Source organism: Centrocercus urophasianus, unplaced genomic scaffold (genome assembly GCF_019232065.1).
Source record: "Centrocercus urophasianus isolate 14NV4802_14NV808 unplaced genomic scaffold, USGS_Curo_1.0 seq_965, whole genome shotgun sequence".
NCBI classification, from domain to species: domain Eukaryota; kingdom Metazoa; phylum Chordata; class Aves; order Galliformes; family Phasianidae; genus Centrocercus; species Centrocercus urophasianus.
In genome coordinates, this window is record NW_024885605.1 from 201 (window position 1) to 18,234 (window position 18,034).

Here is an 18,034-nt window from a genome sequence, read left to right on the forward strand (position 1 = left end):
CGCAACTTGGCGGCGGGGCTCGGCGCAGAGGCCCGCGGCCTCACTGCTGTCCCTTGGGACCGGGACGGGAGCGGCAGTCCCGGGGCCGGCAGGTGCGGGCCGGGCCGTGCGCACGCCCCCGAGGTTGCGCGAACTTTGCGCGACCGCTGCGCGGAGCCACCGCGCATCCCGAGGCGGGGAGTGGAACAGCGCGGGGCTGGGGCCGCTTCTCGCTGGGCTGATCCCGGCGGGAGCTGTGAGAGCGCGCACTGAGAGCTGGGGACGGCGCCTGGCACATCTATGGGTCTTCTGCAGCACGCGCTCTGTGCTGGGCAGAGTTGAAGCAGGATGGAAAATAAATCCCTCGTCCAAGCCGGGCACAGCAGTGCTGCCCTGCACGGCACTGATGGTGGCCTTTTGCCCAAGCCTTTTGCCGGCCGGTGCTGCGCAGGGCTGATTGCGACCCCTGGGAATGAGAGCCACCACCTGTCTGCTGCCGTATGGGAGCTGTCAGGGCTGTGAGCTCGTGCCAGACAGGGCGAGCTGGGTGCCCCCGGCTGCCAGCACTGGCCCTGGCGAGGGCTGTGCCAGGGGACCCCATCTTGTCCGGGAGCAGTGTGGGGTGTCCACGGTGTGGGGTGGGAGGTGGGCCTGTGGGTCCGAGGTGCGATGCGGAGCAGTGCTCACTGACAGCAGGGCACGGCTCAGGATGTCCCCATCAGCCCGTGCAGGACTGGAGCTTTAGGAGCACGTAGTCTGGAGCAGAGCTATAGTGCTAATCAGCCCCAGTGCTTTGGGGGAACGTGGGCTGCACCCTGAGATGCCATCAGCACTCGTTGGCATCCCTGGGAAGTGTGGAGGGCGCAGGCAGGTGTGTGGCTCGCTGGCAGCACAGTGTGGGCTGCCCTGGGGCTGTGAGAAGTCCATGGCCTTGCAGCACGGAGTTGGGGGGGGTGAGTGCTGGGTAGCCTGGGCAGCACTGCAGGTACCTGTGACCGGGCCAGCCTCAAGCTGTGCTGCGCTCAGAGCAATCCTGTACTTGGAGGTGCAGGAGGAGAGCTGTGCTGTGGGCCCAGCAAGTGGCTCCAGGTGGGTTTTGGGGATATTTGCTCACCTGCCCATAGCGGGGCAGCAGCGAGCGTGGGGGCTCCCAGAGCTGTCAGGATTGTGCATGAGGTACTGTGGCTCCTGAAGTCTGGGTGTGAGGATGGGGACCGTTCCCACCGGAAGGGGAATGCTGTGCTGCAGCGTGGCAGGAGGAGCCCTGAGGTGCAGGCAGTCTGTCCTGGAGGCCACGTGCTGCTCGCTGCTGTCATCGGCTTCGCGTTTCATGGCTTTTCCTACGGTGCTTGGCCTGTAGCAGTGGATTCTTTGGTGTGCCCGCCTCGTGCCTTTGCGGTGCGATGCTGACGCTTTGGGGCGGGCCGTGGCCTCCCAAGGATGCTCTCCCGAGTGCTCGGGGATGAGGAGCGGCTCAGTGCGGGGGGTGACACACAGCGTCTGCGGGACCTCCCCTCCTGCTGCAGGGGAAGTGCTGACTCCAAACGGGCTGCGAGGGCTTTGCCGTGGGGTTTCCCAGCCGTCTCTCGAGTGACAGTAAAACCCAGATACACTGCGTGCGAAAAATCCCTTCTCCCTGAGCTCCTGCAGCGTGTGGGCGGCCGGCGGCGAGCGGTGACGGTGCCGCGCCGCGTGCAGTAAAGTGGCCCCGGCAGCTGGGAAATGACTTCTTGGTTTGCGAGGAATTCCTGTAAGGCTGAGACCTCGCGGCAGCGCCCGGGACCCGGCGGGGTGCCCGCCTTGCGGGGCTCCGTGCCCCTGCCCGACTCTGGGGGGGGGCTGGCACCGCTGCTGCTCCCCCCAGCGGGGCTGCGCTCCGGCCCGTGTCGATCCGGCTGCCGCCTGGGTTCAGCTGTCCCCGGCTCCGAGTGCTCCGGGTGAAGCGGATTCGACAGCTGTGGTGTGGCGGTGGCGTGCCTTTCCTTTCATGGGGTGTCTATTTTGCAACCCCCAAGTGTTTTGATCCCGGGAGGAGGGGGGTGGGGGTGTTTACCCTGGCACCGCGTGTCCGGCGCGGGGCTGCGAGCTGCGCTGGCCATGCCTGAATGTTACACGCAGCAACAGTTCTAGCAACATCTGCTGGCTGATAAAAGGTACGTTGCCGTGAACTGCTTCTCCCTGCCTCGTTGGGAAATGTCGAGGGGGAGGCAGGCGTGTGAGCGCGGCTTCCTGGCCGATAGGGGAGAGCTGACTTGCTGATAAAGCAGAATCCTCCCATCTCGCTGCACCAGAGGGCTGGCAGCGCTCGTTCCCCGCTGTGCGCTGCTCTGTGCTGCCGGCGATGCGCTGCTGCCCGGCCCCGCGCCGCGGCTCTGGCGGCCGGAATGCCGCAGCCGGGCCGTAGCGCGCTCACGACGCGATCCTCGCTCAAGCAGTCGCCGGTGAGTTTTGCAATCTCCGTTTTTCGCCGTAACTTCGTGTCTTCCTGTTGTTGTGAGGTGTAAATACCGGGTTGTAGCGCGGCTGTGCTCGGGGAGGGAACTGGGGAAAAAGCTGACGGTGGGGCGGCGCCGGGAGCGCGCACCGCCGGGTTTTGCTCCGCGCGCTCCATTGCCGCCTGCAGAGCCCAGCGGAGGAGAGGCAGCTCCGCTTGTGTCGATCCCCGCGCCGGCGTGGGCTGAAGTACAGCTGTAAAACGATCCCTGTCCTGTGGTGCTGTAAAAACGAGCTCCGGCTCTTCTGGGCTCCGTGGCACAGCTGCCTCGGCCTGGCACGCTCCTTTTATAAACCCGTTACTCACCCTGCGCTCCTGGAAATGTTTTGGGGGAGCGGCTGCTGCTCCCCATCGGCGCGTCGGCAGAATCTGCGGTGCGGGACCCGACCAATTCCCCCGTGTCTGCGGGCTCCACGGGCGTGAGAGCCAACGCTGCATCCTGTGCCACCGCACGAGGGACCTCCGGCCCTGGGTGCCAATCTGAGTGAGAACTGTTCTGGCAGACGGCCGTCTTTGAGTTGTTTATTCCCATTCCCTCTGTCAGCCTCCTGGGCGTTTGCGTGCCCCCCTCCCTGCAGCAGGGTTTGCTCTGCCTGCCCGCCCAGCTCCATTGCAGCCCGGTGCTCTGCGGTGCCATGTGGACGTGCCGGCTGTGCCAGGACCGGGGGCGGGTGACCGTGCCCTGCGGCTCCTGCTGGGATGGGGCCGTTGGTTCCTGCGCTGCCCCAAATGGGCTCCGCTCTGCAAATCCAGCTTGGCAGGTGAATGGATTAGTGTGATTGTGTGCGTTCACTGAGGCATGGCAGATAAAATGAAATTGTGTCTGCGGACCCAAATCGGGGCTAATTCGATGCCGTGATGAGCTTAATCCCCGCAGCCTCCCTGGGCAGGGATTAGCAGTGTGCCCGGCGTGGGGCTGCGTCCCCGGGAGGTGCTGGCTGAGCTCTGGTGGTGTTGTGCAGCATCAGGAAAGCACTGCACGTGGTCAGAAGTTTGGGGCCACGCTGCAGTGTGCAGGAGCTGCTGTCAGCCCCTGGATTCGAGGGATTTCACTGGGATTTCACTGGGTATTTTGATGGTTTGGTTTTTACGTAGGCAGCTGGGCCTCTGTGGTTGTAAGGGAAAATCTAAAGCGGGAGCCACACATTCCCAAACCCTCGAGTGCCAGGGGGCAAATAAAAATGAATGTTAATGACTGTGATTAATATTATGTGCGGGCATTCCTGCCGGCCTCGGGTTGGTGCTGGGCAGCAGGCGCCGGTCCCTGCCCATGCAGGACACGCACACCGCCCTCCCCGCAGTGCTGTGGGCCCGCTTGGGGTTCCCCTGTTCCTGTGCTCTGCAAGTTCTCCATTTTGGCTCCCAACACGGCAGGGCTGCGTGGCCTCTGCCGGATGGGAAAGCGCAGAGTGGGCACCGCGCCTCTGCCTGGCGGCTGCTGGAACAAAATACTGAATTTCTCCCCCATCGCTGCCCAGCTCTGAGTGCCAGCGGCGGCCCGGCGTTCTGCCGCCCTGCTCCCCAGCACAGTGTGGCAGGGGCTGATCCCACTGCCTCGCGGTGCCACGGGGCTGAGCCCTCGGCTGCTGCCGCTCTTCGGCTCCAGACAAACCCCATCAAAGCGCCGAGCTTCTAGAAGGAGCTCTCTTGAACCCGCCGCTGTCTCCACCTCGCAGCCGAAAGCTGGAAACCGCACGCGGGCGAAGAAGGGGCGAGCAGAGCTGATCCCAGCACAGCGGGTGCCCTGTGGGGAGCGTGGGGCAGGCGAGGGCCGGGGGCTCAGCCCCGATGCCGAGCGGAGCCGCGGGGTGCAGGTGAGCCCAACCCCCCCATGTCCATCCTCAGCGCTTCTCCCTGGAGGGGGGGTCGAGGGGGCCCAGCCCCACAGGTCGGGGCTGCATCCCACTGCGCGGGGGGGATGAGGGCAGGGGTTGCCATCCCTGTGCTCCCAGTTGCGCTGTGCAGGTGGTAGAAGGAAGCAGCCGGAGCACAGCGCTGCCCGGCTGCGCAGGCAGCTGACATTTTGGAAGGAAATAGCTGCTCTCAGCTCCTTCCTGTAGCACGCAGCCTGCAAAACGGCCGCGCCGGGACCCGGCTGTGCCGGCAGCGCCAGCCCGGAGCCACCACCGCGCTGCCCTGCAGGCTGCGGCGAGCGGACCCCGGTGAGTACGGCCCGGGATGAGTGTGCGGATGGGGGATGGCAACCCGGCCCGCATCTGCCGGCCCCGTGCCGCGCAGGAGCCAGGGACCGTGCCTGGAGCTCTCTGAGCCCGGGGAGGCCGTGGGCCATGGAGCCCTTTGGGTGCACGCAGAACCCTTCGTGTCTGCAGGGCAGGACGCAGAGCGTGGCGGCCACGCGAAGGCGAAGGGGCTGAGCTGGGGCGGCACCGGGGGAGCTCAGCAGAGAGGGGCTGCCTGGGGGCTGTGTGCATCCCCAGGGTGGAGCAGGGGTAGCACGTGGGTGTCTGTGGGGGGGAACCGGCGCCATCCATGCGCCGAGCGGCCGCTGCTGGCTGCTTCTCCCAGAGCCAGTGGGATGGGGCCGCATCCAGCCCTGGCTGAGACCTGGTGTGAGCTGCCCTTCTCTGTGGGATGTGGGTCCCCTCTATGGCACAGTGCCGCCCTGGGAGCACCAACCCACGCGGTGCTCGGGGTCCAGCCTTGTGGCCACCGGTGAGGTCGTCTCTGACCTGGAAGAGATCTTGGGCTCCCGGAGGTGCTGGGAAACCACGTGTCTGTGTGTTTACTGTGGCGAGCGCAGGGCTGCTATGGAGCCGGCACCGCAGCTTTAGCACCAACGTGGCGGGGGGAGGGGGAGAGCTGCTCCCTGCTGGGAGGAAATTGCACCCAGACCCCCCTGCTTGGGGCTGGGGAGCCCCACAAAAAGGGCAGTGTGGGCACTGCTGCGGCAGAGGGGCCACATGGGGCAGCAGCAGCAGCCTCAGCCCTTTTGGTGCGCCCCCTCCTCCCCCAGCACTTTACCTGGCCCTTCAGGGCACGTGGGGGACCAGGGCCTGCAGTCAGTAGGTGTGCTGGTGTGAGCACGGGGACCATCCCTGGAGGGGTTGTGTGTTGTGAGCATGATGTAAGAGCCCCACAAGCATCCTGCAGCTGTGCACTGTGAGCATCCTGTGAGCATCCCAGGACTGCGTGCCATGAGCATCCTGCAAGCACCCGCATCTGTGTGCAGGAAGCATCCTACAGCATCTCAGGAGCATCCTGCAGGCATCCTGCGCTCAGCTGGAACTGGCTCACCAGGGCAGCAGCAGTTCGGGGGCAGCGGCCCTTGGGCAGGTGCTGCCCATGCTGTGGCTTTGCCGTGCTCCCTGCACACAGGATTGTGTCTGCCAGCCTCGCCCTATGAGACATTTCCCTCCTTTTTCTATTTGCTTCTGGGCTGTGGCTTTCCTGCAACTCACGGCTGGAGCTGGCTGCCAGCCTGCTGCTGTGCCTGGGAGGCTCTGGGGCTTGCCAGTGTTGGCTGTGGCCACAGCCCATCCCAACTGCAGCCTCGGCTGGGTCTCTTGACCACCCCTGGACTCAGAGGTGCTCCCAGCTCCCTCATGTTGTTGCCTTGAGTCCTCTAGGAAACATACTTTGTGTGCATTTCACCCATTTTGCAGCCAATCTGGTAATGACAATTGGGCAGTGGAGCTACTGGCATCTCCCTGCCAGGCAGCCCTCCCCAGGCTGTCCCCACTTTACCCCTCCACAGCAACTGTCCTGCTGTGCGCAGCATTGCAAGCACTAAGTCACCAGCAGGCAAGTTGCTGTGGCTTGTTGAGTTGCTGCTGGTTAACCGAGCTGTGGTAATGGGTGGGATTATAGCTCCCTGCCAGGACTAACTAAATGCAAAGTAGCTGAAACCACTGCAATTATCTGTCTCTTGCATTTGTTTGCCGTGCATGCAGCTGACTGCTGCAGCTGCCCCTGGTGCTGCAGCTAAGGCATGGCTGCTGGGGCTGCCCTCAGGATGGGATGGGATGAGGACGGGGATGGGACAGGGATGTGGCACCAGACGTTTCTGCATCTTTTGGGAACGTCTGCTGTGCTCGTGGCCAGCTCCCATGGCGGCGCAGCTCCACACACAACGATGAGGCCACAGCAGCTGCAGCACTGTGCTGCCTGCCGGCGCTCCATGCAAAGTCCTGCAGCTCCTGGGAAGGTTCCCCAGCCTGTGGATGAGGCAGAAAACAAGCAGTGTGGAGAAATGCCTGTGGCTGCATCAGTGATACTTTTCCTTGGCTGTGGGTATCATCCTAGTGCCCATGGGGTGCATTTTGGGGTTGTCCTGCACCCCCCGCAGCGCTCCTGTTCTGCCCACCATTCCCAATGCCATGTTCCCATCTCCTGCTCCAAAGCAGAGCCTTTTGTGCGCCCTAACAGGGAGCTGACCGCAGCAGCAGATTAATACTTGTTGCTTAACAACCCATTCAAGTGGAGTAGGAAGTGTTCTGCTCCTGTAAGATGGAATGTATCACCATTTTCTTGATAGGAAGAGCAGCATTTGTTTGTTCTTTTGTCCGTGCTGATGTTTCTGTGCTGGGCCTGGGCTGCTCCCAGGGTTCCATCCCTTCCTGGTGCAGTAAAACCATTCCTGGCATCCTCTGCAGCTCTGCCAGCAGCAGCATTTCCATCAGAGCCTCTTATCAATTGTCAGCAATTGCTAACTGCCTGCGCGTGCATTGCTATCGGCCTCCCCCTGTACCCTTTTCCTCACTGCTTTCTGTTTTCATTGCCTCCCCCAGGCCTAGCAGAATTTCTAGCTCGCTGTCTCTTCTGTGAATGGGGAAACGTTCCTTGCTTTTTATAAGGGAAAAAATCATTTTTAGCCAACTCGGTTATTGTTCCTCTTCCTGTGTAGGGTGGGGAGTGGGGGAAAGGTCTGGCACTGGGTAGGTGCCGTCTCTCCGCAGTCCTGGCTCCGTTTGCTGTGTGCGTGGCTGCTCCCTGACAGTGGGGATGCCAGGGCTGTGTGTCTGTATCCACAACCTGTGGTTCTGGGGCCACTGAGGCTGCCTGGCCCTACTGACACCGGAGCTCCTCGCCAGCCCCCTGCCCCCGCTTCCCTGACCACGAGTCCGTGGTGCAGCAAAGGGAAATGGCAGCAAAGCGGCCGAGGCAGCGGCGCCATCTGTGAATGCCTCCAAGCTCTCCGATGGCTTTTCCTGGAACAGGGCGGTGACACAGAGCTGAGATCCCCCCCGTCCCCTCGGGGTGGCTCTGGGGGTTCCCAGTGCGGGGTCCCTGCGCGGTGCTGACGATGCGTCCCCGCAGGTGGTGAGCCATGGCGGTGTGGATCCAGGCGCAGCAGCTCCAGGGCGAAGCCCTGCGGCAGATGCAGGCGCTCTATGGGCATCACTTCCCCATCGAGGTGCGGCACTACCTGTCACAGTGGATCGAGAGCCAGGCGTGGTGAGTCGGCCGCACCGAGCCCCGCGGCGCCGTGCTGCCCCTCTGCCTCCGCTCTGCCCCCCCTGCTGCCATTGCTCCGTTGCACCCCCAAAGGGACTCCATCGACCTCGACAACCCCCAGGAGAACGTGAAGGCGACGCAGCTGCTGGAGGGGCTGATCCAGGAGCTGCAGAAGAAGGCGGATCACCAAGTGGGTGAAGATGGCTTCCTGCTGAAGATCAAGCTGGGGCATTATGTCACGCAGCTGCAGGTGAGCAGGGGGCTGCAATGGGGTGACCGGGGTTCCCTGCCCCGCACCCGGCTCAGCTCGCATCTCTGCAGAACACGTACGACCGCTGCCCCATGGAGCTGGTGCGCTGCATCCGGCACATCCTGTACCACGAGCAGAGGCTGGTGCGGGAGGCGAACAACGTGAGTAGGGCTGTGGGCATCGCCGGAGTGAGGAGTGGGTCCTGAAGGTGGGGGTGCGGGGATCTCCATCATCAGGGTGATGGAGAGGGAATGGGGAGGTGCTCACTGCCCTCCAGCTCTTGGTGGGGATGGGGAGGGTCCCTTTGTCCCTTTGATCCCAGAGGGGATCCCCAGCCGTGCTCAGTGCTCCCGTGCCCATGCAGAGCCCCTCACCCGCCGGCACTCTGGTGGACGCCATGTCGCAGAAGCACCTGCAGATCAACCAGACCTTCGAGGAGCTGCGGCTCATCACACAGGACTCAGAGAACGAGCTGAAGAAGCTGCAGCAGACACAGGAATACTTCATCATCCAGTACCAGGAGAACATGCGCCTGCAAGGTGCCTGAGGGGCTGGGGGGGCGCGGGGCCGGGTGCCGGCCGTGCCCTAACGCTGTCCCCATCCCCAGCCCAGTTCTCCCAGCTCTCCCAGCTGGGTCCCCAGGAGCGCCTCTCACGGGAGACGACGCTGCAGCAGAAGAAGGCGTCGCTGGAGGCCTGGCTGCACCGGGAGGCGCAGACACTACAGCAGTACCGTGTGGTGAGTGCCAGGGGGTGTCCCCACAGCGACTGCGTGCCACCCCGTGCGCTGTGACAACGTCCTGCCCGACAGGAGCTGGCCGAGAAGCACCAGAAGACGCTGCAGCTGCTGCGCAAACAGCAGACGACGATCCTGGACGATGAGCTGATCCAATGGAAGCGCCGGCAGCAGCTGGCGGGCAACGGCGGCCCCCCCGAGGGCACCCTGGATGTGCTGCAGACCTGGTGGGTGCTGGTGGGAGGGGGGAACTGGGTCCGTTCCCATGGTGGGTGCTGAGCCTGCTGCCCCCCAGGTGCGAGAAGCTGGCGGAGATCATCTGGCAGAACCGGCAGCAGATCCGCCGCGCCGAGCACTTGTGCCAGCAGCTGCCCATCCCCGGCCCCGTGGAGGAGATGCTGTCAGAGCTGAACGGCACCATCACCGACATCATCTCCGCCCTGGTCACCAGGTAGGGGGGCAGCTCGGGGGATGGGGGGCATTTTGGGCTCCTCTGCCCGCCTGACTCTCTGCCCCCCAGCACCTTCATCATCGAGAAGCAGCCTCCCCAGGTGCTGAAGACACAGACCAAATTTGCAGCCACCGTGCGGCTCCTGGTGGGGGGGAAGCTGAACGTGCACATGAACCCCCCCCAGGTGAAGGCCACCATCATCAGTGAGCAGCAAGCCAAGGCCCTGCTGAAGAATGAGAGCACCCGCAAGTAATGCCTAAGGGGCCAGGAATGGGGATGTGGAGGCAGTGGGGCCAGGGGGTGTGAGGGGCTGCTGCCATCCTGACCCCCTGTCCTCACGCAGTGAGAGCAGTGGGGAGATTCTCAACAACTGCTGTGTGATGGAATACCACCAGGCCACCGGGACGCTCAGCGCGCACTTCCGCAACATGGTGAGAGCCAGCAGTCCTGTGCCTGGTGCCTCTGCCACACCGCGTGCCCCGTGGTCACCATTTATGTTGTCATCCATGCTGCGTCCCTCCTGTGCTCACCCCTTGTGTCCCCATCTGTCCTGCACTCTCCTTCCGTGGGCTCACCCCTTGTGTCCCTGCAGTCCCTGAAGCGGATCAAGCGCTCGGACCGCCGCGGCGCTGAGTCGGTGACGGAGGAGAAGTTCACCATCCTCTTTGAGTCGCAGTTCAGCGTCGGCGGCAACGAGTTGGTCTTCCAGGTGAAGGTAAAGCTATTGGTCATGGGTGAACTGTGGACACCGTGCCCACACACAGAGCTACGGGATGGGGCGTGTATTTGGGGTGTGTGGGGGGGGGAGTGGGGGGGAAGGTCCCACCACATCCCATCTCAGTTCTGTGCCGCTGTCCTTCCTGCTGGCAGACGCTGTCCCTGCCTGTGGTGGTGATCGTGCATGGCAGCCAGGACAACAACGCCACGGCCACCGTGCTCTGGGACAACGCCTTCGCGGAGCCCGTGAGTACGGAGTGATGGGTGGGCTCCATCCACCTGAAGAGCAGGGCTGCCCAGCGGGGATGTGCCCGAGGCCGGGTGTTGGCCACGCTGACTCTGTCCCGTGTCCTCTCCAGGGCCGCGTGCCCTTCGCCGTGCCCGAAAAAGTGCAGTGGCCGCAGCTCTGTGAGGCACTCAACATGAAGTTCAAGGCAGAGGTGCAGAGCAGCCGCGGGCTGACGAAGGAGAACTTAGTGTTCCTGGCACAGAAGCTCTTCAACAGCACCAGCTCCCACCTGGAGGATTACAGCAGCACCACGGTGTCCTGGGCCCAGTTCAACCGGGTGAGCGGGTGCTCCGTGTGCCAGGATGGGCTTGGCTGCACTGCGGTGCCAGCGCTTATGCCCAAAGAGAGCTGTTTTGTGTTGGATCAGTGCAAAACCCAACCAGGTGTTGGCTGCAGCAGAGCAGGAGGTGTTGCCCTCCACGTTTGGAGGCTGCGGTGCTCTGTGTCCCTGGGGTTCGCTGCTTGTGCTCCCCGAGCTGTGCTGCGTGGTGTCTGGGATGAGGGCTGGTGGGTGCCCAGATCTGCATCCATCCGGGTCTCCGCCACATCCGTGTGTTTGGAGGCAGGAGCGCTCACTTTTTGGGGCTTTCCACAGGAAAATCTGCCTGGGAGGAACTACACCTTCTGGCAGTGGTTTGACGGTGTGATGGAGGTGTTGAAGAAGCATCTGAAGCCTCACTGGAACGATGGGTAAGAGCCGTCCTGCCCCGCGTGCACGGCGCCGCACCGCCCGCCTGACGCCCTCGCTCTGCATAGGGCCATTCTGGGCTTCGTCAACAAGCAGCAGGCGCACGACCTCCTCATCAGCAAACCTGATGGCACCTTCCTGCTGCGCTTCAGTGACTCGGAGATCGGCGGCATCACCATCGCGTGGAAGTTCGACTCCGGTGAGCGCAGCCCCCGCTGCCCCCGTCTCCGTGTCCCCACCTGGGCTCCCTCAGCACCTCCTGTGTCTGCTTGGCACCAGCACCACCGGTCGCGTGCCTGCAGCTCCCCTTTGTTCCCGCCAGCTCCTGCTTTCTGGCAGGCTGTGTTTTGTCCCCAGATGTTGGGGGAGGGAAAAAGCTCAGGAAGCAACGTTGGATTTTCGGCACAGTCTCAGGCTCACCCCAGGTATCACTGCGGTGCCCTCTCTTGTCTTCCAGCTGAGAGGATGTTCTGGAACCTGATGCCTTTCACCACCAGGGACTTCTCTATCCGCTCGCTGGCTGACCGCCTCGGGGACCTCAGTTACCTCATCTACGTGTTCCCTGACCGGCCCAAGGATGAGGTCTTCTCCAAGTACTACACGCCGGTTCTCTGTGAGTCCACGCCAGGTAGCGCTGCCCTTCATCCCTCACGCGTCACTCCTCCACACCTCCCCTGGGGAGGGCCTGGGCTTGCCAGCACATCCAGCCCTGGGGGCCCCCACCCCTCTGCAGGTGTGCAGTGTGCCCGCAGCTCTGCACCTCAGCACTGCCTTCTTTCCTCTAGCTAAAGCTGTGGATGGGTACGTGAAGCCACAGATCAAGCAAGTTGTGCCAGAGTAAGTGCGAGTGTGCGGGGTCCCACGGGTTCATCCCTGGCTTGCTGGGCTGGGTCGCTCCCAGCCACAGTGCCCTGCTGGTCGCATCGGTGCTGGGGATGAGCAGCTCGTAGTGCCCAACAGCAAGGGCCCGCAATGCTCCTCTGGGAGCCCAGATCTCCCTGTGGCCAACAGGGCTGGGACCTGCAGGTGGCTGCTGCTACTGGGAACTGAGATGGGGAGCGTGTGCAGGGTCTGGATCCCTGCTAGGAGGCGATGAGCGTTGCCAGGACCCACGCAGCACTCACCCGCTCTCATCCCTGCAGGTTTGTGAGCGCATCAGGTGACGCCGTCCCTGGGGGGGGCACCTACATGGACCAGGCTCCGTCGCCGGCCGTCTGCTCTCACCCCCATTACAACATGTACACGCAGAAGTAGGTATCATGTCCCCATCCCCCCTGCGGCCACCCTGGCCCACACCCTCACCCCCTCACCTCCTGCAGCCCCGAGACCGTGCTGGACCCTGAAGGCGACTTCGACCTGGACGACACCATGGACGTGGCCCAGCACGTGGAGGAGCTGCTGCGGCGCCCCATGGACAGTCAGTGGATCCCCCACGCCCAGTCGTGACCGGCGGCCGCACGGCCCCACATTGGCCCCCAGCGCTGCGGGGACTGTGCCGTGTTTGTGTCTCTGTGCCCAACCGGGGGGCAGGCGGCCGTGGGGGGGTTCTCGCCCCACAGATTTGCTCTGTGCTGTCCCCAAATGCAGGGTGGTGTCCAGCTCTTTGATGTTTATGCCCTTGTATAAAAGGCAGCGGATTTGTCGCATGGTTTTTCCTGTATGTTCCTTTTACACGGCCCAGCTTCGGCTTTCCGCTTCTGCTCGCGGCGGTGCTGCCCCACTCCCCGCAGAGCCGGGGGGGCCCGGCCGCGGGTTCGCTATCTGCAGCCGCCACAAGGATGTACGTGTGCGCGTCGGTGTTCTATCGCGGTGACCCCGTTCCCCGGGCGGGGGGTGGCAGTCTGCGGTGTCGGGGTCCCCTCCAGGTCCCCATCTCGTCCTCTGCCCCCGACGGCTGCGGGGAGTCCTCCCGGCTCCGGGTGCGTCCCCTCGGTCCCCTCCGGCACCGCTGCGGGGAGGGGGGCGGTGGGGAGGGAGGAAGCGCAGCGAGGGGCGGGCAGGAGGCGGCGGAGGCGGGAAGGGGCCCCTCTTCCCCCCCGGCCCGTCCCATCCGTGTCCCAGAACCTCTGGTTCCCTGGCGATGTTATTTTTCTACCACAGAGTAAATAAAGCACGGACTATTTTTGTAACACAAAAGCTCTGGGTTTCACGTGTGTCTCGGGGAGGGCGCAGCTCCCGGCCTCGCTCTGCCGGGGGGTGGGGGCCCCTCACCCGCACCCGTCGGGCTGGGGTCGGGGCAGGAGGCTCGGGAGCTGCAGGCATTGCCCCGGGCCAAAGTAAAGCAAACCGAATTCCGCTGTTTCTTTTGTTTTGTTTTGTTTTGTTTGTTTTATTTTTTAATAAAAGGGCCGCCCCGTTCCGAGCGGTGCACACCGGGCTGCGTTTGCTGTCTATTTTTATTTGCGATTCGTTCCTCTGCTCGCATCGCCCCGTCGCGGCTGGGAAGGGGCGGCGTGGTTTTTTAATGAAATACAGAAGAGAGAAAACGAAAATAAACCCTGCGCTCGGGCGCAGAGGCGGAGCCGCCCGGTGCTCATTTCCCGGGGCGGGGGGACAGCGGGCGGGCCCGGGCGCGCTCATTGCCCGTCATTTCTGCCGGAGCCGGAACAGCCGGCGGCGACCGGGGGGGGCCGGGCCGGGGGGAAGCGGGAGCGCGGCGGGGCGGGTGCGGAGATGGCGCCGGCCGCGCTCTCGGGGGCGCTGCTATCCGCGATCTCCGGGCCGATGTTGGCAGCGGTCGTCGCGCTGTTGGTGGCCGTGTGCGTGGTGCTGCCCTCCGCCCCGCCGCTGCGGCACCGCCTGCTCCGCGCCGCGCTGCTGCGGGCCTCGGGGTGGCAGCGGCGCCGCCTGGAGCTGCAGAGCACCGACGTGCGGCACGGGCAGGAGCGGCGGCTGCGGCGGCTGCTGCCCCCCGGCGAGGCCCCGGGTGAGCGGGGCTGGGAGAGGAGAGCGGGCAGCGGGGGCTGCGGGGCGCCCTTCTGAGCCCCGCCTTCCGCTCGCAGGGTCCGAAGCGTTCCGGGAGCGTCACCCGCCGAGCACGTGTTGCAATGACGGGGAGCGAGCGGAGCCGCTGCCGCCGCTGAGCCTCTGGGCCGTGCTGCGGAGCTGCTGGAGAGCCGAGCCCGCGCTGCAGGTAGCCAAGGGCTGCGGGGAGCGCGGCGCGGGCGGTGCCCCGCGGCTTTGTTCTGCAGCCCCCCGATCTCTCCGCACAGGGGGTCCTGCTCTACCTGCACGCCTTGCACCGCACCTTCCCGCAGGCGCTGACGCTCCGCGGCACGGCCCTGCTGGGCTGGGCGCCCACCGCTCCCCGCACCCCGGGCTTCTGCCCGCTGCCCACGCTGTACTGCACGCCCCCCGAGGCCGCCGCCCTGCCCCTGCGCTCCGCAGCCCTGCGGGTGCAGCTGCTCTTCGCCCTGCAGACGCGTGCGCTGCGCGTGCTGGAGGCCCGGCTGCCCAACGAGCTGCACGACGCGCTGGCGGCACTGCGGCACGGCTGGGCAGAGCTGGCCCACGACCTGGCGCTGGGCACACTGAGGCCCCAGCCCGGGCTGCCTGAGGAGGTGCGGGGTCGGCTGCAGGCGCTGCTGGTCCCCGACGGCACGCGGGCAGCAGAGCTGCGGGCTGAGTGTGAGAGGGGCTTCGAGGGCATCGTGCGGCGCCTGTGGCCGCAGCTGCAGGTGGTGGTGGTGGGGACGGTGCGCGGCGGGGAGCGGCTGTACTGCGATGCTCTGAGCCGGGCAGCCTGCGAGGGGCTGCCCCTGTACTGCCCCTGGTACCGGGTGGCAGGAGGTGAGTGCTGGGGGTGCAGCATCCCTCCCGCAGGGATCGATCTTCTCTCTGTGCCCTACAGAGGGGATGAGGAGAGTGGTCTGGAGCTCACAGCTGCTCTCTGCCCAGCTCTGCTCGGTGTCAACCTGTGGCCAAAAGAGCCCACGCCTCGCTTTGTGCTGTGCCCAGAGTGGGCATTTTGTGAGTTCCTGCCCTGCCCAGCCGATGAGGAGGAGAAGCAGCGCACGGTGCTGCTGGGCGAGCTTTGGGAGGGACGCGAGTACACACTGATCCTCACCGCCCGGCCCAGGGAGTACAGGTGCTCCGCTGTGGGGCTGCGGGGGCTGTGCACCCCTCCCCAGCCTCATGCCCTCACTGCCCACACAGGTGCCGTGCCGGAGAGGTGCTGCAGGTGGCCGGCTTTCATAAGCAGTGCCCTGTGGTGGAGCCCGTGCGCAGGTGAGGTCACCCCAGCCCTGTGGCCCTCACCTTTAGGCAGGCTGTGGGGATGCACGGTGCTGCTGGCACCCCCAGTGCAGGCTCTCCAGCCCTGCTGTGCCCGCAGGGAGAGCCAAGCGCTGAGTGTGCGTGGCGAGAGCATCCCTGAGGAGCAGTTCTGCCGCAGCCTGTGCCGTGCCGTGGGCATGTGGCCGGGTGCCCGCCTCGTGGACTACATCTGCGTGGAGAGCACCTTGCTGGGTGAGCATCCCCAAAGCGTTCCTGTCACCCGCCTCCAAGAGCTGGTGGCTGCGGGTGGCCGTGACGTGCTGGTGGCGCCACCACAGGTGCCTTCTCAGGGGCCGGTGCCCCCCATTACGAGGTATTCGTGGAGCTGCGGGGCCTGCGGGACCTGTCGGAGGGGCAGCGCCACAAGGTAAGGCGGTTTGGGGTTTGCCGATGGCAGGCAGGGTGCAGATCTGCTGTGCGCTCCCTGCCCGCCCCGCCGCCACGCGGTGGCAGTGCTCACCGGCAGCGGGATTCCTCCGGGATTGCTTTGCTGATGTGCTGAGCGGGAGCACCGCGAACAGGGAAGGCTTTTGGCGAAAGGGCTTCTTCCCTGTCTGGTATCAGAGCAGGGGCTCTGGGTAGCTCTGGGTTTTGGGGGGTGGCAGCTGCTCCATAGGGAAAGCAGAGTTTTGGGATGCGCGCTGGCAGCTCCCCCTCCCTGTCTGCAGCTGGACCACTGCCTGCAGGAGGATTTCCCCATCTACAAATCGTTCCGCTTCAAGGGCAGCATCGGGCCCCTGCGCCTGCACCTGGTTGGGGCCGGGGCCTTCGCGCGGCTGCGGGAAGCCATGGGCCGCCCCGCCCCCATGCCGCGGGTGCTGCGGGAGGAGCGGCTGCTGGCCGTCATCCAGGGCACCGTTATCTCCTAAGGGCAGCGCTGGGCTTGCTTGGTGTCACCCACCGGGCACCGAGTGGGACTGGGGTGAGGGCACCCGATGGAGCCGGCAGAGCGTGACCGTGGCTCTTCTCAGGGCTCACTTTGGGCACAGGGGGGGACTGTGGCTGCAGGTGGGCACCCTCTGGGCCTTTCTGGATGTGCCTTAGCCAAAGATTGGCCCCATCAAGTGCCACCAGACGCGGGGCAGCGGTGCCTGTGCCTTCCCTGGGGGTCCCTTGGGGGTTTGCAGCCGGTGGCCACCACAGGAGAACAGCAGAAACCTCCCTCGCAGTGGGGAGCCCGGGGCTCTGCAGCTTTGTGTCCCCTGGCACGGATGCCCTGCGTGCTGGCAGCGGGGACGGCTGCCCCTCCGCAGCCCCAGCACGTGTCTGGTGGTTCGGAAGCGATCAGCTCCAGCAGGGGCTTTCTAACTTAAAAAACAAACAGGAAAAAATAAAAAACAGATGCAAAATAAAAGAGGATTAACTCTCAAATATAAATAAAGGACAGCGCTCTGGGATTGATTTTTTTTTTTTTTTTTAATTTTTAATCCTCATTAAGAGATTTGTTGATGACAACCCTGACTGTTCTGATGAGAAGTTGGCCTTTGTTATCTGCTCGCCTCAGTCCTGGGGAGGGGTCAGCCATGAATATTTAACCAGCTCAGCGTTTGTCTGGGGCTCCGGCAGTGTCTGGGGCCGTTGATGCCTTTGAGGCACAAATGTACCAGGTGGGGGGGGGGGGGGGAGCTGGTCCTTTCCCTGCTTGTTAAGGTTTATTTTAAGGGCTACTGAGCCGTGGCGCTCAGAGAGCCTGCTGTGCACACAGCTGTTACCAGGGTGGGGGCAAGCAAGGCCGCTTGTCTTGAAGAAGGCAGGCATGAAGCATCCCTGCAGTGCAGCCACCACCTCCTGCCAGGGTAGAAATGGTGTGGAGGGCCCTTCCCTGCCATGCCATGCTGGAAATAAGCCTGGAGCAAAATTTCTGTTGCAAGCAGGGAAGAAACTGTGTGGTGGGGAGGGTTTGGGGACCCTGAATATCCTGACGGTGAGACACGGGGGCTGGGCCAGGGTGTGTCAGCTGTGCTCAGCGCTGTCAGGGTTGGGCATTACTGGAGGGCAGAGTTGGTGGGTGCTGGATAAAGGCCTGAGGTGAAGCAGCTCTGTGCGCTGCTCCCAGCCCTGTACTGCAAACATCCGTGACCTGAACATAGCCTGGGAGCCCCGTGGTCATCGCATCCCGCTGCTGTGCCACGCATGCCCACAGCCCTTCCCCAGAGCCCCACTGTGCCCCACAGCGAAAACTTGAGCTCTCTGCTTGGACAAGCAGAGAGTGGGCTGGGTGCAGGCGCCAGGCTGTGGAGCGTGAGGGCGATTTGAGCAGGATGCAGGCAAGTTTTGGGTACAGACTGCAGGGTGTGGGCTGTGTTTGGGTACCAGGCTGCAGGATGCCTCAGTGCAGGGTGCAAGGCGGTTGCAGCAAGATGTAGGGTGTGAGGTTGATCCGAGTCCCAGGCTGCAGGATGCCAGTCTGGGTTTGAGCACAGCACGCAGGATGCCAAGCTGCTAGCTCGCTTTGGGTGCCAGGCTGCAAGGTGCCGGTTGGGGTCGTGTGCTGAGATGCGGGTACCAGGATGCAGGGTGCGGGTTTGGCCGGGGTGCCGGCGGTCTGGGGCGGCACCAAGGCCGTGCACTGCGGCGCCGAGCGGAGGCTCAAAGGTGCCGGTACCGCTGCGCGGCCGCGCCGTCACCGCGCGCCGCGGCAGCCCGGGGCGGAGGGGGGGCGCGCCGTCCCCGCCCTCGGCCCCGGCCCGTCCCCTCCTCCCGGCCGCGCCGCCTCCCGCCCGCTCCGCCACTGAGCCAGC

The 18,034-nt window shown here is 64.4% G+C and overlaps 2 protein-coding genes across 3 annotated transcripts; both read left to right on the plus strand.

Moving 5' to 3' along the window:
* Window positions 1-4,974: 4,974 nt before the first annotated feature.
* Window positions 4,975-12,664, plus strand: LOC122171782 (signal transducer and activator of transcription 5B). Of its 2 annotated transcripts, none has more exons than XM_042839558.1 (18): window positions 4,975-7,888; window positions 7,982-8,138; window positions 8,210-8,299; window positions 8,503-8,677; window positions 8,746-8,876; window positions 8,949-9,100; window positions 9,169-9,324; window positions 9,394-9,573; window positions 9,668-9,755; window positions 9,917-10,039; window positions 10,195-10,287; window positions 10,401-10,607; window positions 10,926-11,020; window positions 11,087-11,217; window positions 11,476-11,646; window positions 11,804-11,855; window positions 12,161-12,268; window positions 12,338-12,664. In XM_042839558.1, the coding sequence occupies exons 1-18, from the start codon at window positions 7,761-7,763 to the stop codon at window positions 12,462-12,464; spliced, it is 2,364 nt and encodes a 787-aa protein (XP_042695492.1). In that variant the 5' UTR covers window positions 4,975-7,760; the 3' UTR covers window positions 12,465-12,664. The 2 variants fall into 2 exon arrangements, with proteins under 2 accessions (XP_042695492.1, XP_042695493.1); XM_042839559.1 differs by having other exon boundaries at window positions 11,476-11,631.
* A 1,027-nt stretch (window positions 12,665-13,691) lies between these two features.
* Window positions 13,692-16,674, plus strand: GHDC (GH3 domain containing). The gene is made up of 8 exons (XM_042839557.1): window positions 13,692-13,944; window positions 14,021-14,151; window positions 14,231-14,807; window positions 14,916-15,105; window positions 15,174-15,245; window positions 15,352-15,485; window positions 15,572-15,660; window positions 15,962-16,674. Exons 1-8 carry the CDS (start codon window positions 13,692-13,694, stop codon window positions 16,160-16,162), a joined length of 1,647 nt encoding a protein of 548 aa, XP_042695491.1. The 3' UTR covers window positions 16,163-16,674.
* Window positions 16,675-18,034: the final 1,360 nt, after the last annotated feature.